Source organism: Anomaloglossus baeobatrachus, chromosome 4 (genome assembly GCF_048569485.1).
Source record: "Anomaloglossus baeobatrachus isolate aAnoBae1 chromosome 4, aAnoBae1.hap1, whole genome shotgun sequence".
Lineage (NCBI taxonomy): Eukaryota > Metazoa > Chordata > Amphibia > Anura > Aromobatidae > Anomaloglossus > Anomaloglossus baeobatrachus.
In genome coordinates, this window is record NC_134356.1 from 331,374,930 (window position 1) to 331,397,142 (window position 22,213).

Here is a 22,213-nt window from a genome sequence, read left to right on the forward strand (position 1 = left end):
ATTTGACACATCTCTGGCTGACTATGCACTAAAAGTCAGCTCATACTTAGATTTGTCTTGTATTTACACCAATTTCTTTAGTAAATGTATCAGTCTGATGGATGTGCCCTACCACTAAGTTTACACTTTTCAAAATTATTGGTGAAAGTGTGGCGTGAAAAAGTATTCCCACAAGCTGTTTTATTCAAAGACTTTATGACCATGCCTTTCAGGTGCTGGACAAGCAAAAGTTGGAATTGTTTTGACTCTGGCCATGAATATCATGAATACTCTACAATGGGCAGTAAATTCAAGTATTGATGTGGATAGTTTGGTGAGTAAATATTAGAAATATTATTCAGTCTAGATCATACATGTCAAACTGACCCACAGGGTGATTATATGTGTCCTGCGAACTTGGCACAGTTTGCTATTGCTCTTCCAACTGTATCGGCATCGTGGATGCCAATACAGTTGAAAGCAATGATGGAAGAGGGAATATGTCTGCTCCATCCCCATCCTTCTGTATCCGAAGTCTCAACACAGCGGGCGTGATGATGTCACTATTTAGCACCCACTGTGCTGAGCATTGAATAGCTTTAGAGTGCTCGGTGCCTAGACTGGAGAAGTGTGGGAATTAGGAGAGGTGGGTATTTATTTTGTTTTAATGTGGGATATATTATACTGAATGGAGGACTATGTGGGGCCTTTAATACAATATGAAGGACTATGTGGGGCACATTATTCTGTTTTCGAGGACTATGTGGCACACATTCTGTATAGAGGACTATATGGGGCATATTATTCTGTTTGGAGGGCTATGTGGAACACATTATTATGTATAGAGGACTATGTGGGGCCCATTATACTGTGCGGAAGGATGTGTTGGGATCACAGTTTGGGCATCATAGTGTGTTGGGGTTACCATACTTTTCTGAGGGGTTGAGTGGGTACAGTAGCGTCATGATACCGTGCATGTGGAGGACTTCACTATGGGAGTATCATTCTGTATTTTGGGGGCACTTTTGTTGGCATCATTCTTTATGGGGGCAATGAAAAGGAAAGCTAGGGACTTCAATACGAGGAAAATTACTTTGCAAGGGCTGCAAAGTTGCGAGATACTCTCTTCTACGACCCAACTGAATATTAAGGTTTTTTCTTTTAGGGGGCCCAATTACAACTTCTGCTATGGGGCCCCATAGTTTCTATGTACGCCCCTGCATGCAAGAAAATACCCAATATTCCAGTCATGTGATATAACTATTAAGATCTGGTAGCTAAAATGTACTTTGTTCATGCGACAACCCCTTTAAATTTCTTTCCATATGAAAAGGGTCAGTATTATATTTGATGATAAGGAGAAACTTCCTCAATTGTACACATTTTAATAAATATCCAGGCTGGCCCACGACTTTGTCCAAGTTTTTAATTTTGGCCCACTGTGTATTTGCGTTTGACATCACTGGCCTAGACAGAAGATATTTTGTGGTCAGTGATATTTTGAGATTTTTAACATATCCAAGCCCTGATTCATCAAGACCATCAATTTTCGCACTGGTCTTGATGAGGGGGAATTGAGGCATAAAATTCTCCTGACTCATGAAGATATACCCTACTCTTCATGAATCTGGAGCATCTGAGGAGAGGCATGTGCCTCTGCGCACTACTCCAGTTAATCATGCACTAGTCCCTCACTGGTGTAAGATTTCCAGTATATGTATCGCCACAGCTTGTCATGAATAAGGGGAGCCATGGCACAATAGACTTGAATGGGTAATGTTGATCCGTGACTCTGTTGAGTATCTGCTAGTGTCCGCTTGTAACATCATATCTGATTATGTACATTATTTTACATCTGCAGTCTTGAATCAGTAAACCTACAAAGGTCATTATTATTTTTATCTTTTTTAAGATGCGCTCAGTTAGCAGAATCTTTAAGTTTATTGATCTCCCAAGAGAAGATATGCCAAACGACAAAACAAATAAGGAGAATTTGTCAGAGGTTCTCATAATTGAGAATGAATACACCAAGAAAGATCCAGACTGGCCATCAGGGGGTCAGATGACTGTTAAAAACCTGTCTGCTAAGTATGTGGAAGGAGGTCATGCTGTTTTGGAAAATATCTCATTCTCAATTAATCCTGGACAAAGGGTAAGTTCAATACTGAGTTAATATATAATTGATACACTATTGTAATGCTGACTGTGCATTTACCACATAGGCATGATGCAACATATCCAGATATGGCAAATTAAATCTATTATTCAGAATTTTCTTCTGAAGAAATCTCATATGTGCAGAGACTCAATTTCTAACATAATTTGATTCTGAAATTCATATCATGTGATATAAATATATAATTTTGAAGAGACAACTTTTTTTCATGTTTTTTACAGTCATTTTCATTATGAAATTCTTACATTTTAGGGTCTAAATTTCTAGTAAATTACAGCTATTTGTATTTAACCAGAGTACATTCATTTTAATTTATAATATATCACCTTCCATTTAATAATCTCTTATTTTTTACAACTACTTGATTGTGAAAAATAAATAGTGAAATTATATCCTTAAATCCTGCACCAATGTGCTGCCTATAGTAAGTGCTTTAATAAACCAGATTGACTAAAATGATTGATCATTTATCAAAAAGTCCATTAGAGACCAAAACAGAAAAACCTATGTAATTGAAATGGGAACAAGAAAAATTTAAATCATTTAAGTATTAAAATTTGATTTATGTCTCTTCTACACTTCTTGTCTACAAGCTTTTTTTGAGTTGTGTTTGTTTTTTGTAGTTTGTATAAATATAGTTTTTTTTAATAATTAACAATATATTTACATTACCCATCTCCATAGAATATACTGCCATTAACAAATGATAAGAAATTATAAGGAATCAATTGATTTGTATGGCTGTATGGCTGTCTGGGCTTTAGAAATAACAAAGATTTTTTGGTACCTTTAAAAATTTATTTTTTAATGTGCTCTTCCATGTCTGTACGAAAAACATTATTTATTATGGATGGTTTTATTATATTTAATTTAACAACTCCCTATATTTTACTTCATTTTTTCTTTCTATTTGCGCACATATATCTTACCTCTTAAAGGCTACACTCTCTGAGGTATAGTGCTCCTTAAAACACATGCTTTACATTCATTTCTTAAATATCTCACATTCCAGGTTGGCTTATTGGGAAGAACTGGTTCTGGAAAAAGCACCTTGTTGTCCGCCTTTTTAAGACTATTGTCAACTCAAGGGGAAATTCAGGTTGATGGTGTATCTTGGCAGACATTACCACTTCAGAAATGGAGGAAAGCCTTTGGAGTTATTCCACAGGTATGTCGTTTTTGCTATATTTAGATCTACTTACAGCATTTAGAGATGAATCAATCACGTCGAGATCTTCGGATTTACCTGCAAAGGGTATGTAAATTGCCTTTTATCTTACGCCTTCCCCCTCCCCAATCCTGCCTTCTAGTCAATGGAGGAAGTATGTGTAGATTTCAGTGCCTCACCATTCTAAAGTATCAGTTTTCTTGGTGCTTAAAAGTGTTGTACCGCCTGTGTAAATGTCCCAGGGAGACCTTGAAAAGTTTTAACCTATCTGTTTTTTGAGTTACTTGTAACCATATTTTTAAGCCCCAGAGTACTCTGGCCTTAGGCGGGCTTTGCACGTTGCGACATCGCAAGCCGATGCTGCGATGTCGCACGCGATAGTCCCCGCCGCCGTCGCAGGTAAGATATCGTGTGAAAATTATCGCTACGCCAGCTTCACACGCACTCACCCGCCCTGCGACCGTCGCTCTGGCCGTCGACCCGCCTCCTTCCTAAGGGGGCGGGTCGTGCGGCGTCATAGCGACGTCACACGGCAGGCGACCAATAGCGGCGGAGGGGCGGAGATGAGCAGGATGTAAACATCCTGCCCACCTCCTTCCTTCCGCATATCCTACGGAAGCCGCAGTGACGCCGGTAGGAGATGTTCCTCGCTCCTGCGGCTTCACACACAGCGATGTGTGCTGCCGCAGGAACGAGGAACCACATCGGATCGTCGCGTCAGCGTAATTATGGATTACGCCGATGCTGCAGCGATGATACGATTACGACGATTTTGCGCTCGTAAATCGTATCATCTAGGCTTTACACACTACGATGTCGCATGCGATGCCGGATGTGTGTCACTTTCAATTTGACCCCACCGACATCGCACCTGCGATGTCGTAGTGTGCAAAGCCGCCCTTAGCGTCCGTTTACATGGACTTATTGGAGGCGCTAAATGATTGATGATTGTTAAACATTTGCCGATTGGTGGCATGGGCAATCACGGTAAATTATCCACAGTGAACAATCTGTTGAAAATCATTCAGTGCACATAGTTCCATTGTTCTTGGCAGTACGAGTCCAGGTTACATAGAACTGTGTGCTGCCAAGAACGACGATCTTTTGCAATCCACAAAAAATCATGTCACCTAATGAATGAAAGCTTTGGTAACTGCTGTTAAAATGGTATTGTTTCCTATGTCCATTACTTGATTCCATATCAAACAGCTAATTTTTCTCTGTTTGTTTAATGACATATAATTTACTGAAATAAGTAGAGGTGTTTAATGGAAGAATAATACCTGCTTTGCCTTTTCCAGAAATGGAAAAGTGTTAAGCTTACTGGCATGCACATGTTGTATTCTGTATCGTAAGAGCAAAAAATTATGTCTTCATTTATGTAATTCAGTCTAATTGAGCAGATAAACAACATGAAACTAGCACATGTTTGTTATGAGCACATTAACTTCCTCAATTAAAAAAGACCATAGTTAAAAGGGTTTTCTTGGATTACATTGACCATCTGAAGTCTAGGAACTCCCAAAGATCAGCAAAATCAAAGGTCAGCAGCTCGCTTTAAAGCACTACCATGCAATGTATGAGCCAGGTGCAGGTGTCTATGCCGGAAACTGCAGCTCAAGCTCAATAGCAAAGTTATGAGTATTTAAAAATGAGTATTGATCAGTAATTACACAAGCAAGAAATAGTCCTCTTGTTCCAACAGATGAGAGAATTCTAGGTGCACGGTGGACATTCAAGGCAAGATTAGGTTTAACCCCTTTACGACCGCCGATACGCCTTTTAACGGCGGTAAATAAGGGTACTTTTTCCGATCCGCCGCTTTTTAACGGCGGTCGGAAAAAAGGGTCTAGCGCCCCCCAGAGTCAGAAAATTTCCGGGGTCTCAGCTGCCGGGGGTAGCTGAGACCCTGGAGATCATGATTCGGGCCGGTTTTTCCGGTCCCCGCTCACCTGATGACCGGTATACACCGTATACCGATCATCAAGTTATAGTAAATGACCGCGCCGGTAAAAAATGATTTATCTCCCATCTGGCATGATCAAACATGCCAGATGGGAGATAAATCTTTTTCCCGGTTCCCTCCGGTCCCCCGGTGTCCCCAAAGTGCCCCCCCCGACCCCCAACCCCCTCCCGAAAATCCAAGATGGCCGCGCGCACCGGCGATCACAGCAGCGCGCCGGCCGCATTTCCACTGTTCCTATGGTTTCTGTCGTATGTGCCATAACACATACGACAGAAACCTGCTCCCCAGGCCCTGCCGGGATCCCCCCTACCCCCCCCCTGGTGTTCCCCGGTGTCCCCCGGTGTCATACATACCTGTCGCAGCTCTGATCCCCCGCGGCCCCCTCCTCCGGCTCCTTCTCAGCAGACTCCGGTCACATGAGCAGAGCGCAGCTGTCAGCTTCCTGTGTTCAGGACGCTGGCTGCTCGCACTCTGCAGCTGTGACCCAGGGAGGGTGGGTGCAGATTCTTTGCACCCACTCTCCTCAAATGGAGGGTCTGCCCTCCTAGAAAATGGGGGATACGTTCCCTGAACGTGTCCCCCATATTCTAGAAGGTCCAGAGGCGACGTGGGACGTCCAAATGGATTATTGTGGATTTTTTTTTTCTTTTCAATAAATTGGTCAATCAGGGAATGTTTGGGGGAGTGTTTTTTCAAATAAATTTTTTTTTGTTGTCAATTTTTTTTTTATTACTGTCAATTAGTTATGTCGGGTATCTGATAGACGCCGTGACATAACTAATTGCTGGGCTTGATGCCAGGTGACATTACACACCTGGTATCAACCCCATTCATTACCCCGTTAGCCAACGCACCAGGGCGCGGGATGAGCTGGGGCGAAGCGCCAGAATTGGCGCATCTAATGGATGCGCCACTTCTGGGGCGGCTGCGGCCTGCTATTTTTAGGCTGGGAAGAGTCCAATAACCGTGGCTCTTCCCATCCTGAGAATACCAGACCCCAGCTGTCAGCTTCACCTTAGCTGGTGATCTAATTTGGGGGGACCCCACGTTTGTTTTTTTTTTTTAATTATTTATTTATAAATAATTAAAAAAAAAAACAGCTTGGGGAGCCCTCCAAATTGATCACCAGACAAGATGAAGCTGTCAGCTGTGGTTTGCAGGCTACAGCTGTCTGCTTTACCCTAGCTGGCTATCAAAAATAGGGGGGACCCCACGTCATTTATTTTAATTCTTTTTTTTTTTTTTTGGGCTAAATACAAGGCTAGGCATCCTTTAGTGTCACATGAAAGGCACTAAAGGGCGCCAGCTTAGAATATGCAGGGGGGTGGGACGTTATATATGTTTGACATCTATCCATTCATCCATTGTAGCATTTTACGCTGTGTGCCCACAATCAGGGTTTGCAACGTTTTGGGCGCAGAGTGTTTTCCCTGCGTCCATAACGCTGCGTTGTGCAGTAGAAGCACAGTGGCAGGATTTTTAGAAATCCCGTGCCCACTGTGTTTCTTTTCTCCGCAGCATAAATCGACCTGTGGCGCAGCTTCCCGAGCCTCAGCATGTCAATTTATGCTGCGGAGATGAGTGTTCTTTGCAGGTAGAATAGAACTAAAGTCCACAGCAGCCTGAACCCAAATCGTGGGCATGGGCAGCTGCGTTCTCCCGTGGACAACACTCACATTTCTGCAGGAGGCTGACACTGGGTACTAGACGCCGTGTCGCTGGATCATGGCCACATAGCCTAAAGGCTACTTTACACGCTGCGATATCGGTCCCGATATCGCTAGCGTGGGTACCCGCCCCCATCTGTTGTGCGACACGGGCAATCGCTGCCCGTGCCGCACAACATCGCGCAGATGCGTCACACATACTTACCTGCCCGGCGACGTCGCTGTGACCGGCAAACCGCCTCCTTTCTAAGGGGGCGGTCCGTGTGGCGTCACAGTGATGTCACTGAGCGGCCGCCCAATAGAAGCGGAGGGGCGGAGATGAGTGGCCGGAACATCCCGCCCACCTCCTACCTTCCTCATAGCGGCCGGGAGGCAGGTAAGGGGAGCTTCCTCGTTCCTGCGGCGTCACACATAGCGATGTGTGCTGCCGCAGGAGCGACGAACTACATCGTTACTGCTGCAGTAACGATAATCGAGAATGGACCCCCATGTCACCGATGAGCGATTTTGCACGTTTTTGCAACGATGCAAAATCGCTCATCGGTGTCACACGCAACAACATCGCTAATGCGGCCGGATGTGCGTCACCAATTCCGTGACCCTAACGACTCCGCATTAGCGATGTCGCAGCGTGTAAAGCCCCCTTAACAGTGAGAAATGTTTTGCTACAGCAACAGTTTTGTGAAGTACCTGTGGATTCAAAATGTTTACTATACTCCTGAATAAAATCCTTGAGGGGTCCAGTTTCCAAAATGAGGTCACTTGTGGGGGGTTTCTGATGTATAGGTGCCCAAGGGGCCCTGCTAATGTGACATGGTGCGCGCAATTTACTTCAACTTTTCCAAAATTCAAATGGTGCTCCTTCCATTCCAAGCCCTCCCATTTATCCAAACAAAGGTTTTTGGCCACATGTGTGGTATCCCTGCGCTCACAAGAAATTAGATAACAACCTGTGGGGTACACGTTTTGTTGTTGCCTCTTGAAAAAGTGAAAAATGTGTCGCTAAATCAACATTTTTGTGAAAAAAATGAAAATTTCAATATGGCAACCTAAGCTTATCAAATTCTGTGAAGTATTCGTGGATTCAAAATGCTCAATATACACCTAGATTAAAGCCTTGAGGGGTCTTATATCCAGAATGGGGTCACTTGTGGGGGACCTCCACTGCTTAGGCACCTCAGGGGTTCTCCTAATGCAACATGGCGTCCGCTATTGATTCCAGCCAATTTTGCAGTCAAATTGCACTCCTTCTCTTCTGAGCCCTGTAGTGTGCCCAAACAGTTGATTTCCACCACATACAAGATATCAACAAACTCAGGAGAAATTGCGCAATAAATTTCATGGTGATTTTTTTCCTGTTACCCTTGTGAAAAAAAAAGCTACCTGGTTGAAGTAACAATTTTGTGGTAAAATTTTATTTTTTTATTTTCATGGCTCAACGTTATAAACTTCTGTAAAGCACCTGGGGGTTCAGGGTACTCACCAAACATCAAGATAAATTCCTTGAGGGGCCTAGTTTCCAATATGGGGTCACTTGTGGTGTTTTTTTGCTGTTTACGTACCTTAGGGGTCCTCCAAATGCGACATGGTGCCCGCAATCTTTTTCAGCCAAATTTCCTTTCCAAAATTCAAATATTGCTCCTTCCGTTCCAAGCCCTCCCATTTCTCCAAACAAAGGTTTCAGACCACAAGTGAGGTATCACCGCGCTCATAAAAAAGTGGGTAACAAACATTGGGGTCACATTTTTGGAATTACCTCTTGAAAAAGTGAAAAAATTGATGCTAAAGCAACATTTTTGAGAAAAAAATGAAAATTTTCAATGTGACAACGTAACGTTATCAAAATCTGTGAAGTACCTGTGGATCCAAAATGCTCACTATACCCCTAGATAGAAGCCTTAAGGGGTCTAGTTTCCAAAATGGTGTCACTTGTAAGGGGTTTCTGCTGTTTAGGTACCTTGGCGGACATGTAAATGCAACATGGTGCTCGCAATCTATTTCAGCCAAATTTGCTTTCCAAAATTCAAATATTGCTCCTTCTGTTCCGAGCCCTCCCATTTGTCCAAACAAAGGTTTCTGACCACATGTGGGGTATTGGCGCGTTCATAAGAAAGTGGGTAACAAGTTTTGGGGTTCATTTTGTTGTGTTATTTCTTCTAAAAGTGAATAAATTTGGGGTAGAGCAACATTTTAGGTAAAATTTTATTTTTTGCTTTTTTTCATTCCACTTTGCTTTAGTTCCTGTGAAGCACCTGAAGGGTTAATAAACTTCTTGGATGTGGTTTTGAGTACTTTGAGGCGTGCTGTTTTGAGAATGGTGTCACTTTTAGGTATTTTCTGTCACTTAGGCCTCTCAAAGTCACTTCAAATGTGATGTGGTCCCTAAAAAAATGGTTTTGTGAATTTTGTTGAAAAAATGGGAAATTGCTGATGAACTTTGACCCCTTCTAACTTCCTAACCCCAAAACATTTTGTTTCAGAAATTGCGCTAATGTAAAGTAGACATGTGGGAAATGTTATTTATTAACTGTTTTGTGTGACATAACTCTCTGGGTTAAGGGCATAAAAATTAAAAGTTTGAAAATTGCAAAATTTTCAAAATTTTCATCAAATTTCTGATTTTTTCACAAATAAAAGCAAAAAATATCGTTCTAAATTTATAACTATCATGAAGTACAATATGTCACGAAAAAACAATGTCAGAATCACCGGGATCCGTTGAAGCGTTCCAGAGTTATGACCTCATAAAGTGACACTGGTCAGAATTGCAAAAAATGGCCTGGTCATTAAGTACAAAACTGGCTTCGTCCTTAAGGGGTTAATGGTGGTACATATAGCACCAGGAGTGAAATTAAAATCCAAAATCTTTATTTAATATATATTAAAAAATACTCTTGGCAGCAGCAAGTCATTTTGAGTAATTCTGCTTAGTCCTGGCTACAACGTAGGCTTCAACTCTGACTTCCATAGGTAGGGGGATCATATTATTTTTCATGGAACTTAAAGGGAAGGTGCCATCAGAAAAACATTTTTTTTCAATAACTGAAAAAAATGTAAAGTATTAATGTTTTAATCTTTTGTTTAAATATTATCATTTGTTTTTAATTGATCAAAATATAACAAAATAATTTTAAAAGTTTGATATTTTCCACTTTTAAACACTAGGGGGAGCAGCTGCTGAAAACCTAGTGTACAACTAGCTTACATTACAACTGCAGTAATAGTGGGTGTACTCTCCTCTCCTGTGTGTGATGTTACACCTCCTCCCCCCTTCTCGGTGTTTGCAAAAGGATAAGAGAGTAAGAAGTTTAGGATCACAGTGCAGAGCCATTTTTTTGGTGACTGCAAAGTGATCCTGATTTTGGAAAGTGCCACTGAGGACGGCTGGCATAGTGTTCCACTGTATAATTTGCCTCACTGTATAATATGCCCCACTCCTTACTGTGTGCCATATACTCTGCCACCATATTACTCTGCCCCGATATACTGTGCCCCCATACTCCTGTGCTCCCATATTCCTATGTCCTTATATTCCTGTGTCCTTATATTCCTGTGTCCCCATTTTCCAAGGTGAGTACATGCAGCTATAGGGGCAATCTGCAGCGTGAGCCTGATATTGAACTATAGATGTCATGCTGCGATCTTTGCTCCCTGCCGGTGTGCTCACCATGGACCTCCACTCCCGGCAACTGACAGGAGGAATTACCGAGACACCAGGCTGACCGGAAGAACTGCTGGGAGCGGAAGTCCGAGGTGAGCGGAGCGATGATCACAACGTGACATCTATACTACAATACCAGGCTGCAGATTGCCGCTCACTGCTGCTGCCGTGCTGAGGGGCAAAGTGGAGCGTACAGTATATGCTGTGGGCTTCACAAAAATGGTGGTGGTCTCCTCCCCAAGCTGTGATCTGGACTGTAATGTCTGGAAACAAAATAGATTGTTTGCTTTTTTTCTTCATGAGTACAATTCCTAATATATCACCAAGATCCTAAAATAAAAGCAAAGCTACACAAAAAGTAAAAAAGGAATTAGAACCCAACAAATTCAAAATATAATATAGCAAAAAAACAATATTTACCTGCATAGATCACAGAAACAAATGAACTAGCAGGATGCAGCAACCCAAATTGATGAAGTCGAAGGTAACAGAGGTGCAAAGTACTAATAAGGCAACCACATGGTATTCACATCAGTATTTTGCCCTTTTTTGCTGTTATGTCACCAAAATCCTGTAAGTATTATAATGGAGTTAGCCACTCACCTTGCTCCTCGAGGTAACGACAGGAACACTTTTACTTAAAAAGTCCAGCAGGTTTATTCAGCAACACATAAACTGCTCTCAAGGAACATAGCACAAGCACTCTTCTGGCTTCAAGGAACATAAACACGATATCACAGTCCATTTCACTTGTGGGTACAATCGCACAGGTTCGGATAAAACCTCTCCCAGAAGTATAGCTGGTGTCACACACAGCAACAACGACAACGACGTCGCTGCTACGTCACCATTTTCTGTGACGTTGCAGCGATGTCCCGTCGCTGTCGCTGTGTGTGACATCCAGCAACGACCTGGCCCCTGCTGTGAGGTCGCCGGTCGTTGCTGAATGTCCAGCTTCATTTTTTGGTCGTCACTCTCCCGCTGTGACACACACATCGCTGTGTGTGACAGCGACGAAATGAAGCGAGCAGGGAGCAGGAGCCGGCATCTGGCAGCTGCGGTAAGCTGTAACCAGCGTAAACATCGGGTAACCAAGGGAAGACCTTTCCCTGGTTACCCGATATTTACCTTCGTTACCAGCCTCCGCCCTTGCTGCCAGTGCCGGCTCCTGCTCTGTGCACATGTGGCTGCAGTACACATCGGGTAATTAACCCGCTGTATACTATAGCAAGGAGAGCAAGGAGCCAGCGCTAAGCAGTGTGCGCGGCTCCCTGCTCTCTGCACTGTGACATGTAGCTGCAGTACACATCGGGTTAATTAACCCGATGTGTACTGTACCTAGGAGAGCAAGGAGCCAGCGCTAAGCGCGGCTCCCTGCTCTCTGCACATGTAGCACAGCGACGTTATGATCGCTGCTGCGTCGCTGTGTTTGACAGCTAAGCAGCGATCATACAGCAACTTACAAGGTCGCTGTTACGTCACAGAAAATGGTGACGTAACAGCGACGTCGTTGTCGCTGTCGCTTAGTGTGAACCCAGCTTCTCTCTCTCTCTCAGAGTTTCTTTCTAGAGATAACAAGCTTCACACACATATTAAACACCTATTTAATTATTTCTTTTAATTAGATTTTACTGGTACTAACAAGTACCGTATATATTTAAGATGTATGGAACCATATTGCTATACGTTTCAAAACACCTTTCTTTGAATGTAATGGAGAAATAAAACATGTCTCCATACATTTTTTTTTAATAAAAAAAAGTGGTCAACATTTTTTGTACATCAAGAACACGCAATATCGAGAAATCTTGATAAAACATACTCAAAATCTTTTTTTTATTACTACATCCTTATAATTTTAGTTTAGTTAGTTTAGTTTTTATGGATGTTGTCATATACGTCTGAACACCGTTTTTTTTTTTCGCAATCCAGGTTGCATATCCAGTGGAATGCACTGTAGAAATGTAAAGCTGGCCTGAGGAGCACTACCTCCAAAAAAAGAAGCACATGGCTTCCTGTGGTATTCACTTATGTGCAGTCTATAAGTATTGCATGTGAGAGCTGACATGCATGTAAAGATTTAGAAATGATAAGACAAGAACCCTTTTGTCGCGGGCGGAGGAGGGGACGCTGCGCTCTCCCACTGCTCGGGTCCGGCTGCTGCTGCTGCGGCTGCTGCTGCTCGGTGGTGGCTCGAGCGGGGGGCCGGATCCCGGGGACTCGAGCGGCGCTCCTCGCCCGTGAGTGAAAAGGGTGGGGATTGGATGGTGGGGATTTGGTTATTGTCCGTGACGCCACCCACGGTTGTGGTGATATTGGTGACACCACCGCTGCTCTGGACGGATCTCGGGAGCGGAGACAGGGAGCAGCTTTGATGTTAGTTCGCCCCTCCGTGGGTAGGGGGTTGGTTGATCTCGGGGCCCGGTGATGGGGTAGGGATGGATGGCAGGCGGGTTACGGGGCCTGGTGAGGTGCAGGGTCGTGGGGGCAGCGCTGTGCCGCACGGCACGGTGGTACTCACTCAGCCAATGATGAGGACACAGTTCTCGGTAAAACACATGGCTGGATGGACGGGTCCCACAGACGGCTGCGGTGTTGTTTCTCCCGGCAGGTTGATGGTGACTGCCTTTCCCTGCACCTATGTAGTGTAACGGTTCCAATGGGTTCCCACCGGTAACCCGCTCCCCAGCTTGGATGGTTGCTGGAGGAGCCCCTTTTGCCCGCAGGCTCTGGCCCTGGGAACTTTAGCCTTGGCGGTGACTGTGTTTCCCTCTCTCGGTGGACGGTTGCCTTCTGTCGGGACTTGGCTGCTGGGAAACCCAGGAGGTTCCCTTCGCTAACGGATTTGGCAAATTCATGGCGACTCCTAGCCTTGCCGGGGTCCGTAAGCCCCTGCCGGATGGTGCTGGCTTCTCTTTGCGTACCGGTCCGGTACCGCCGGACCACCGCCCGTCCACGGTCCTTACGGTTAGCTCCAATAGGCCACTCCTGCAGACGGTCACCACCGTCTGCCAACCTTGCTGATCCGTCCGGGCCACACACCCGGACCAACTTCAGTCTGCTCTACTACCACTTTCCTTCCTCTCACTTTCACTTCCCTCACTGAACTCTCCCTCACTCTAACTAACTCTTTTCCCACCTCCAGGACTGTGTACTCCTCGGTGGGCGGGGCCAACTGCCTGGCCCACCCCCTGGTGTGAACATCAGCCCCTGGAGGAAGGCAACAAGGGTTTCTGTCTGACTTCGGTGTGCCTGACCGGGAGTGTAGGGTGTGTAGGTGTTGTTCTCTGTGGCCCCTGGCTTGTCCAGGGCGCCACACTTTTTAACTCAGTCTGGAAGGAAACAAACACAAAAATATATTTTCCACCTTAAAAGTGATTTTTCCTATAAACATTATCTATTGCTTGTGTGAAATAATGACTATTTTCATTATCCTCCAATATATGTTTCACAAATTAGGACATTTTTATGCATAAATAAAAAGTTCTCAACTGATCAGATTTCAATTAGTGAAAAAGGAAGTGAAAAAGACATAGAAAATAGGAAGGGCAACACAAATACTTGTCATAAGTGATGCCACCACTCTTAGTGTGGTTGTGTCAAGGAGTATACTAATAGATCCTCTTAATATCTTTGCTAAGGAGCCTCCCATAGGCTTTGTACAGGACTAGCAGTATATGACCAGACATATATGAACACACAGTGTTTACTTTCCTTTATTAAAAGCGTTAGTTTACTATACAAACAATTAGAAACTACTAAGTGTTGTGTTCCTTCCTGCACTCTGGGTAAAGAATTCTGAATCTTATGTACGAGACTGGTTGGTTCAGTTTAACATTTTGTAGATTGTGACATAGAAAACAGAATAGCTCTTTCATTAGTTTACTTTTAACATCAATAGAAAGCAAACAGCATTATACAAACTTTCTTGTTTTCTTCCCTGCATCTGCAGCCAAGTTTCTCCAACATATATGGCAAATACAATTAGTGACGTACACATTATGGCGGCTGTATGGTAATATATGTATGTATACCTAGCTATAAACAGATACAGATATGGGCCAAAGTATTGGCACCCTTGAAATTACTCCAGAAAATGAAGTATTTCTCCTAGAAAATTATTACAATTACACATGTTTTGTTATACATGTTTATTTCCTTTGTGTGTACTGGAACAACACAAAAAAACAACAGAAAAAAGGCAAATTGGACAAAATATCACACAAAACCCCCGAAATCGTCCATATTGAGTGAGGCTGCGCAATTCTAGTCGGATTCTGGCTGGGAGTATGCATATCACATGCTGGTGGCCACGTGATCGCCGTTACCAGCTCTGAAAACGGTGAATCCTCACAGTGCACAGTATGCGATGTGAGAGATAACAAGTCTGCAGTAATATAGCGTGGCCCCAGACTTATGGATTTAGACCGGACACCCTTTAAGGAACATAACAATGATATCCATCAGGTCAAGCAGCAAATATGGGATGTGTTGAAAGAGAACAAACCAGCTTTTTAAACCTTTACAATTTAGAGGACTTAAAATATTTGCTGCTAACAAATGTGTGCCAGATACCACAGGACTAGAGATGGGTGAATCTGCAGATGTTTGACTTCAGCGAGTACGGCTGGACGTTTTAAAAAAGTCCGTTTTAGGTCCAGATTTCATCCGAATTGATCTGGATGCCGAACCATATATAAGTCTAAGGGACCGGAACTTGAGTGTTGTTAGTAAGGGCTAGGGGGCTACAAAAGGAAGAAAAATGGGGATTAAAGCAGGAAAATTATACTTACTGAGTTTCTGGGCTGCTGTTACACTGTTTCCAAGTTTGCTCATTAAATCTCATGAATGTTCACAGCTTCCCTCGCCCACCCTCTCTGACAGCATCTGTGATTGGTTGCTGACAGACTGCCGGTGTCTGTGATTGATTGCCCTCACACTAGCTCTCTGGGTCCCAAAGTGGAGTGTAAAAATAAATAAAAACTTGGAAAAAATGGCATTGGGGTTCCCGTATTTTGATACCTAGAGCAGATAAAACGAACAGCTGGAGGCAGCAGCCCTCAGCTGTGTGTTATTTTGTCTGTGCATCAAAATACAAGATACCGCGGGTGGCTTTTTTTTAAATTATTTAAATAAATAATTATAAAAAATGGTCTGCCTGTTACTCCCTCAATTTTGATACTCAGCTAAGATAAGCAGACAGATGGGATCTGGTATTCTCAGGCTGGGGAGACCCATGATTATCGCCTGTGTCCCATGTGCATTTTTCCATAGCATTGGGATGAGATTTGTGGAACTACACAGAGTTAAGTAGATAAGTGGCAAAATTGTTGCAGATTTTCAGTTTAGATTCCTCACCTAAACACTAGAATTTATAATATCCTATTTACAAGTAATGTTAGATTTTCCTGCTTCAATGTCTGCATCATACATTGTATTCTGCTGAGAATTTTGTCAGCCACATGTAAATGGAGTTTTCTTAAAACTACATTTACTTGCTAAAAACCACCACATCTGAACATGGCCTAAGAATACCCTTGTTGACCTCAAGTACGTTATGTTTCTACAGGATTTAACTTCTAAGTCAGCTGTGTTAATGGGAGGATTATATTGTTTGCTTTAGCGCTAGGTATATTTGCTATCATGAAGTATGAAAAGCTTGTTTTCACATTATTAATTCTTATTTGCAAACACCAAATTTACACAGAAAGCATAATGCAACAAAAATGCAAATGTATATGTAGAAAGTGTATTAAAGGAAACCCGTCAGCAGTTTTCTAGTGTGTGAACAAATGCCACCATCGTTTGCATCTCCTGTTATGCATTACACAAAGTTGTCTATTGTCTCCTGACTTGTCTGTATGCCCCAAAAATACTTTTTGAATTGCTCCCATGCAAATCTAATGGTCTGGTCCGGTGGCCGTCATTGCTGCAGCATCTGTGCCTTCCCTTTGCTCTTTATCGCCGCCTTCCAGGTTTGACTGATATGGATGACACGTTCTGCAATGCAGGCTCTTGCAGGCGCACTTTGTTTACTGGTTTCTGGTACATAGGACCCGGAATGACATGCGCGCATGCACGTCCTAGCAATACTACCATACTGGCTGGTGAATTCGTTGGGTTATGTGGATGATGCAGGATGCGTCATCCACATCAATTAAAGCCAGAGGACAACCATTAGGAGCACAGGGGAGGCAAAGACACAGGAGAAATGTGGCTCATCGGACTTACATATAGCTCTGGAGCAACTCAAAAGGTATTTTTGGGGTATACATGGGAGAGTCAGAAGACAATAGACAACTTGGTGGTGCCATTTGTTGACACACTAAAAAACTGACAAATTTCCTATCAAGTCTTGTTATGCCCCTCACCATTTGTCTAACTCAGACATATTAGATATTCTGCCTTTCAGGGACCAGCATACCATTGGTGCAGCTGCCCAGGGGCTTAAGAGGTAAAGTGGCCCACTTCCCTGGAATTGTGTATTATGATAAGTTATTGGACTTCAAAGGACCCATATATTGGACTTGCACATGGGCCCTCTACTTTCTCTTTCTGACAGTGCCTACTATTAAAGATTAATTTTAGGCTGCGTTCCCACAATTAGTGATTGGTAAATTTTTCATGTTGTAGAATTTTTTCAAATAGATTAAAAAGCCATGTTAAAAACACAAACACACAAATATATATACAACAAACAATTGCTCTAGCAGTGCTGTGAGGTAGAGTAACCAGATTCTCACTACTTCAAATCATATAGACCCTGATATGTGACCAGACTGGGTACAGGCAGAAGGAATCCAGTATGAACAAAAGCGCCTACTATCCCCAGTCACGTGGCAGGTCACTGGGTATAGTAGGCGTCACTGGTGATGGTTGTGAACGGACCTCCGTGTAAAGCAGCTCTTGCCGTGAACCCGCAATGGGAAAAATAGCAGTGAAGGAAAAAAGCACGGTCTGATAGAGTGCTATGGAGGCCACAGTATTATGATATTTTAGTAGAATTTATTGTTATCTATCAGCCACGACGCATTTCGATATCCACCTGATGAAGATATTGTGTATATCGAAATGCGTTGTGGCTGATAGATAACAATAAATTCTACTAAAATATCATAATACTGTGGCCTCCGTAGTGCTCTATCAGACCGTGCTTTTTTCCTTCACTGCTATTTTTCCAATTGCGGGTTCACGGCAAGAGCTGCTTTACACGGAGGTCCATTCACAACCATCTACAGTGACGCCTACTATCCCCAGTGACCTGCCACGTGACCGGTCTTCAAGGAATTCGTTCCCCTGGACATCACGGATTAACTCCTTGGCAGCGTACTAACGTCATACTCTCGTCTTACACCATGGTTGTGCAAGGGCTGAACAACCACATCAGGTGAGCAGTTTTCATTACCTGTCTCACCGCTACCTCCCAGATCCTTCACATGCGCTCCTTTATTTAACTTTTTATTCAGGCATTGACACACTTAGTGTGTGGGAACCATTCCCTTGGGAGCTGCAGTGAAGTTTTGTGGAGATTTTAACCTTGGAATATCATGAAACTTTGTGCTTAACCACGATACTAACATCATACTCTCGTCTTTTACCGTGGTTGTGCAAGGGCTGCACAACCACATGAGGTGAGCAGTTTTCATTACTGGTCTCACCACTACCTCCCAGATCCTTCACATGTGCTCCTTTATTTAACTCTTTATTCATGTTGTGGATTTGAAACCCACACCGCAGATCAGTTTACACTGAGTAAAAAAAAAGCACAGTGTGCAGGAGATTTATAGAAATCCCATCGTCTTTACAGAACCTGTAAGATGCTACGTTTTTGATGCAGTGAAAATATGCAGCTTTTAAAGTCCACTAAAATATTGTGGGCACATGGCCTTAGGGTTCTTTCATGCACAGGGATGTCACCATAGCAGTGGTGTTTAAGGTGTCTCAATTCCATTATTCCAGATGTGGCGCCCTGTGTCTGGATCGCCACAAAGAATGGCTGCATGTGTATTTCAATATGTATAACATAAAATAAATAAAAATAAATCTTTACTTTTATATAGCGCTAACATATTCTGCAACGCTTTACATACATCAGTAACACTGTCCCCATTGGGGCTCACAATCTAAATTCCCTATCTGTATGTCTTTGGAGTGTAGGAGGAAACCGGAGTACCCGGTAACATGTATTTTCAGCTTTAGGCCTCTTTCACACGTTCGTGAAAAAACCACGCACGTTTTTCACGGACGTGTCAGAGGTGCGTTTTGCCCTCCGTGAGCCATGTTTATGGCCTACGTGTGTTCTCCGTGTGTTATCCATGATAACACACGGAGAACGGGAACTTTCTGCTCACCTGTCCCTGGCTTCGCTGTCCGTGGTGCTGATCTTCGGTCTCCGGTCCTGTCGACTCCCTTCTTCTGCAGCTTCCGGCCGCATTGAAGTGAATATTCAATGAGCATAATGAGCGGCGGTCGGAAGCAAGTGACAGCAGTGGCAGAGACAGCAGGGCTGGAGAAGGTGAGAAAAGTTTTTTTTATTTTCTCAAACACGTGTGTTTTCTCCGGCGCGTGTCACACGGAACACCTCCATGTGGTCCGTTTGCGTTCCGTGTGAGAAAAACGGACATGTTGACGTGTGGAGCATATGGACACACATATGTGCCACACGTACACACGGTCCATGGCAGAATACGCACGTGAGCACAGACCCATTGATTTTAATGGGTCTACGTGTGCCTGTGTCTCCGGTGCGTGAGGAAAAGGACCAGACACGTACTGGAGACTCGGATGTGTGAAAGAGGCCCTAATGAGATTTGTTTTTCTCTGCTGTTCACTGCATATACACATTTACCTACACTCCCTTACTGGGTCTGTTCACCTAGTCTGAAGAGAAGGCTCGTGTGCGAGCCCTAGAGGGAGAGGGAGAGGAGCTTAAAGAGAGTGTGAGGAAAAGTCCATTCATGTCAGGTTGGTCATGTGAGGCAGGTGTAAAGTGGAGATGGTCCTAGACTCAGGTGGCTTTTGCCCTCTGAAGGGGCTAGCTGCAAAGGTGGGGTATTAGTCCCTAAGCCACCTAGACTTTCAGGGTCAGTAACAAACTGAGAGATTGCTTGGAGCCTTTTTATAAGGAGCAGTAAATTGCCCAGGAGCTCAGCGACGTCATTGAATCTGGAAACTTCTACAAGCAATAGTTAAGTGTTCCTATAGGATTCAAGTTGCCTGCTTATGATCCAGCTCTGTGATATGAGAACAGTTGTGCTGCCCCCGGTAGGCCGCTCATGTCACAGAGCTGGGTCACGCGGTCCAAGTGATGATGTGGCCATACCAGGCGCGTGCACCAGGCTTTGTGATGGGGGTTAAAAATAATATAAAAGGGAGAGAAAAATAAATAAACAATTTGTGACACCAGTACAGTTGTTTGGCTTTGGTATGGCTTGGCATTGCTGAAGGTCCTCAGGAGTTAGATGGTGATGCACAGTGCCAGAGGGTTATCCCCTCACCTCCCCCCACAACTAGTGCTGATTCCTGGGGAAGTTGGAGTAAGGATGGTACAGCAGGAAATAATCAGCTAGAGACAGGACAGGGAGCTTTTACCTTTTACTGAAGCTCTGCAGAATAGTCCAGAGCTCTCCATACAGCATTCACTAGGATGTCGGTCTGACCTGCCCCAATGAGAGTTTAGTTTCTCTGCTGTGTTGTAGTGTAATCCTCCTCCTCCTCAGACTAGGTGAACAGCCCCAGTAAGCATGCGCTCACACATCCGGCTTTTCGCCGGTTTGATGAATGCGGTGCACGCCAGTACAGTGTATACAGTACAGTGGCAGCGCAACAAGCGCTGGTCAGATGCTATCATGTGACCGGAGCATGTGACCCGGAAGTTGCGATGCTGCCACTGTACTGTATCATACTGTACTGGCGTGCGCCGCATCCGCCAAACAGGCGAAAAGATGGATGTGTGAGCGCGCCCTAAGAGAGTGTAGGCAAATGTGTATATGTAGTGAACAACAGAGAAACCCAAATCTCATTAAAGCTACATGTTATACATATTGAAATACACATGATGCCATTCTTTGTAGCGATCCAGACACAGGGCGCCACATTCACATAAAGTCACCAGTATGATAGGTAGGAGTGTGGTTACTGCTTTTGCTTTGGGGTCCAAGAAACTCAAATTACATTTCTGTGCATACATAATTCAGGTGAAGATTTTGTTGTTTTTGTTTACAACTGCAATATCTCCCTCAACAATATAATATATCCTGTGTGCTGCAAAAATTATAATGTAAATTCACAAAAACCACAGAACACATAAGTGACACACCGCTGAAATCAGCATTAATATCATTACTTTATACAGAACTGACAGGCTCCCAATAAAATCAACCATAACTAAACAGTTTAGCATCTTGGCTATTGATTGAGGATAACCAGATTTCCCAGTACTGAAACGTCCATTTATACTATTGTATTTAATGTCCTCTTATAATGTGTGTGAGATTCTTCTTATTTTTGTCAGTCACCCATTTTATAATTACCGGTAATGTAAAGCAGCAGAAATCCTAGAATGACTTTGTGCCTTCAGCAACACACTTGATAATAAATGCACCAAAGATTTTGTTTTTTTGACACATTTTGTGCTTATCGGAAAAGAAGCATGGCTTCAAATGTGTATTGGCTCAAACGGTGCAATGTAAACCAAAGAAATTATATTATTGCCTATGCAGACTTTCTCTTTCACAAGTTTTCTATTAGTTGACTAAAGGGCGCTCTACACGCTGCGATATCATGACCGATATCGCTAGCGTGCATACCCACCCCCATCGGTTGTGTGACACGGGCAAATCGCTGCCCGTAGCGCACAACATCGCGTGGACCCGTCACACTACTTACCTGCCTAGCGACGTCGCTGTGACCGGCGAGCCGCCTCCTTTCTAAGGGGGAGGTTCGTTCAGCATCACAGCAACGTCACAGCAGCGTCACCGAACTGCCGCCCAATAGAAGCGGAGGGGCGGAGATGAGAGGGACGTAACATCCCGCCCACCTCCTTCCTTCCTCATTGCGTGCGGCCGCCCATAAGGTGAGGTTCCTCGTTCCTGCGGTGTCATACATAGCGATGTGTGCTGCCGCAGGAGAGACGAACTACTTCGTACACCGAGTAGCAGCGATATTTGAGAATAGGGGGGCAGGTCACCGATGAGCGATTTTGACCGTTTTTGCGATGATTCAAAATCGCTCATAGGTGTCACACGCAAAGACATCGCTAAAGCGACCGGATGTACATCACAAATTCCGTGACCCCAACAAGATCGCTTGAGCGATGTCGCAGCGTGTAAAGCGGCCTTTAGGGGCACTTTGCACACTACGACATTGCAAGCCGATGCTTGCGATGCCGAGCACGATAGACCCCACCCTCGTCGCAGCTGCGATATCTTATGATAGCTGCCATAGCAAACATTATCGCTACGGCAGCTTCACATGCACTCACCTGCCCTGCGACGTCGATCTGGCCGGCGACCCACCTCCTTATTAATCGGGCGGGTCGTGCGGTGTCATAGCAATGTCACATGGCAGGCGGCCAATAGAAGCGGAGGGGCGGAGA

The 22,213-nt window shown here is 44.0% G+C and overlaps 1 protein-coding gene across 1 annotated transcript in view; it reads left to right on the forward strand.

The window, feature by feature from the left end:
* The window catches only part of CFTR (CF transmembrane conductance regulator), a 227,079-nt gene that overhangs the window by 178,435 nt on the left and 26,431 nt on the right, over nucleotides 1-22,213 (forward strand). Inside the window, exons 21-23 of the mRNA XM_075345036.1 lie at nucleotides 213-313; nucleotides 1,892-2,131; nucleotides 3,168-3,323. Coding sequence (XP_075201151.1) covers nucleotides 213-313; nucleotides 1,892-2,131; nucleotides 3,168-3,323 — 497 coding nt within the window. The remainder of the gene's footprint in view (nucleotides 1-212; nucleotides 314-1,891; nucleotides 2,132-3,167; nucleotides 3,324-22,213) is intronic.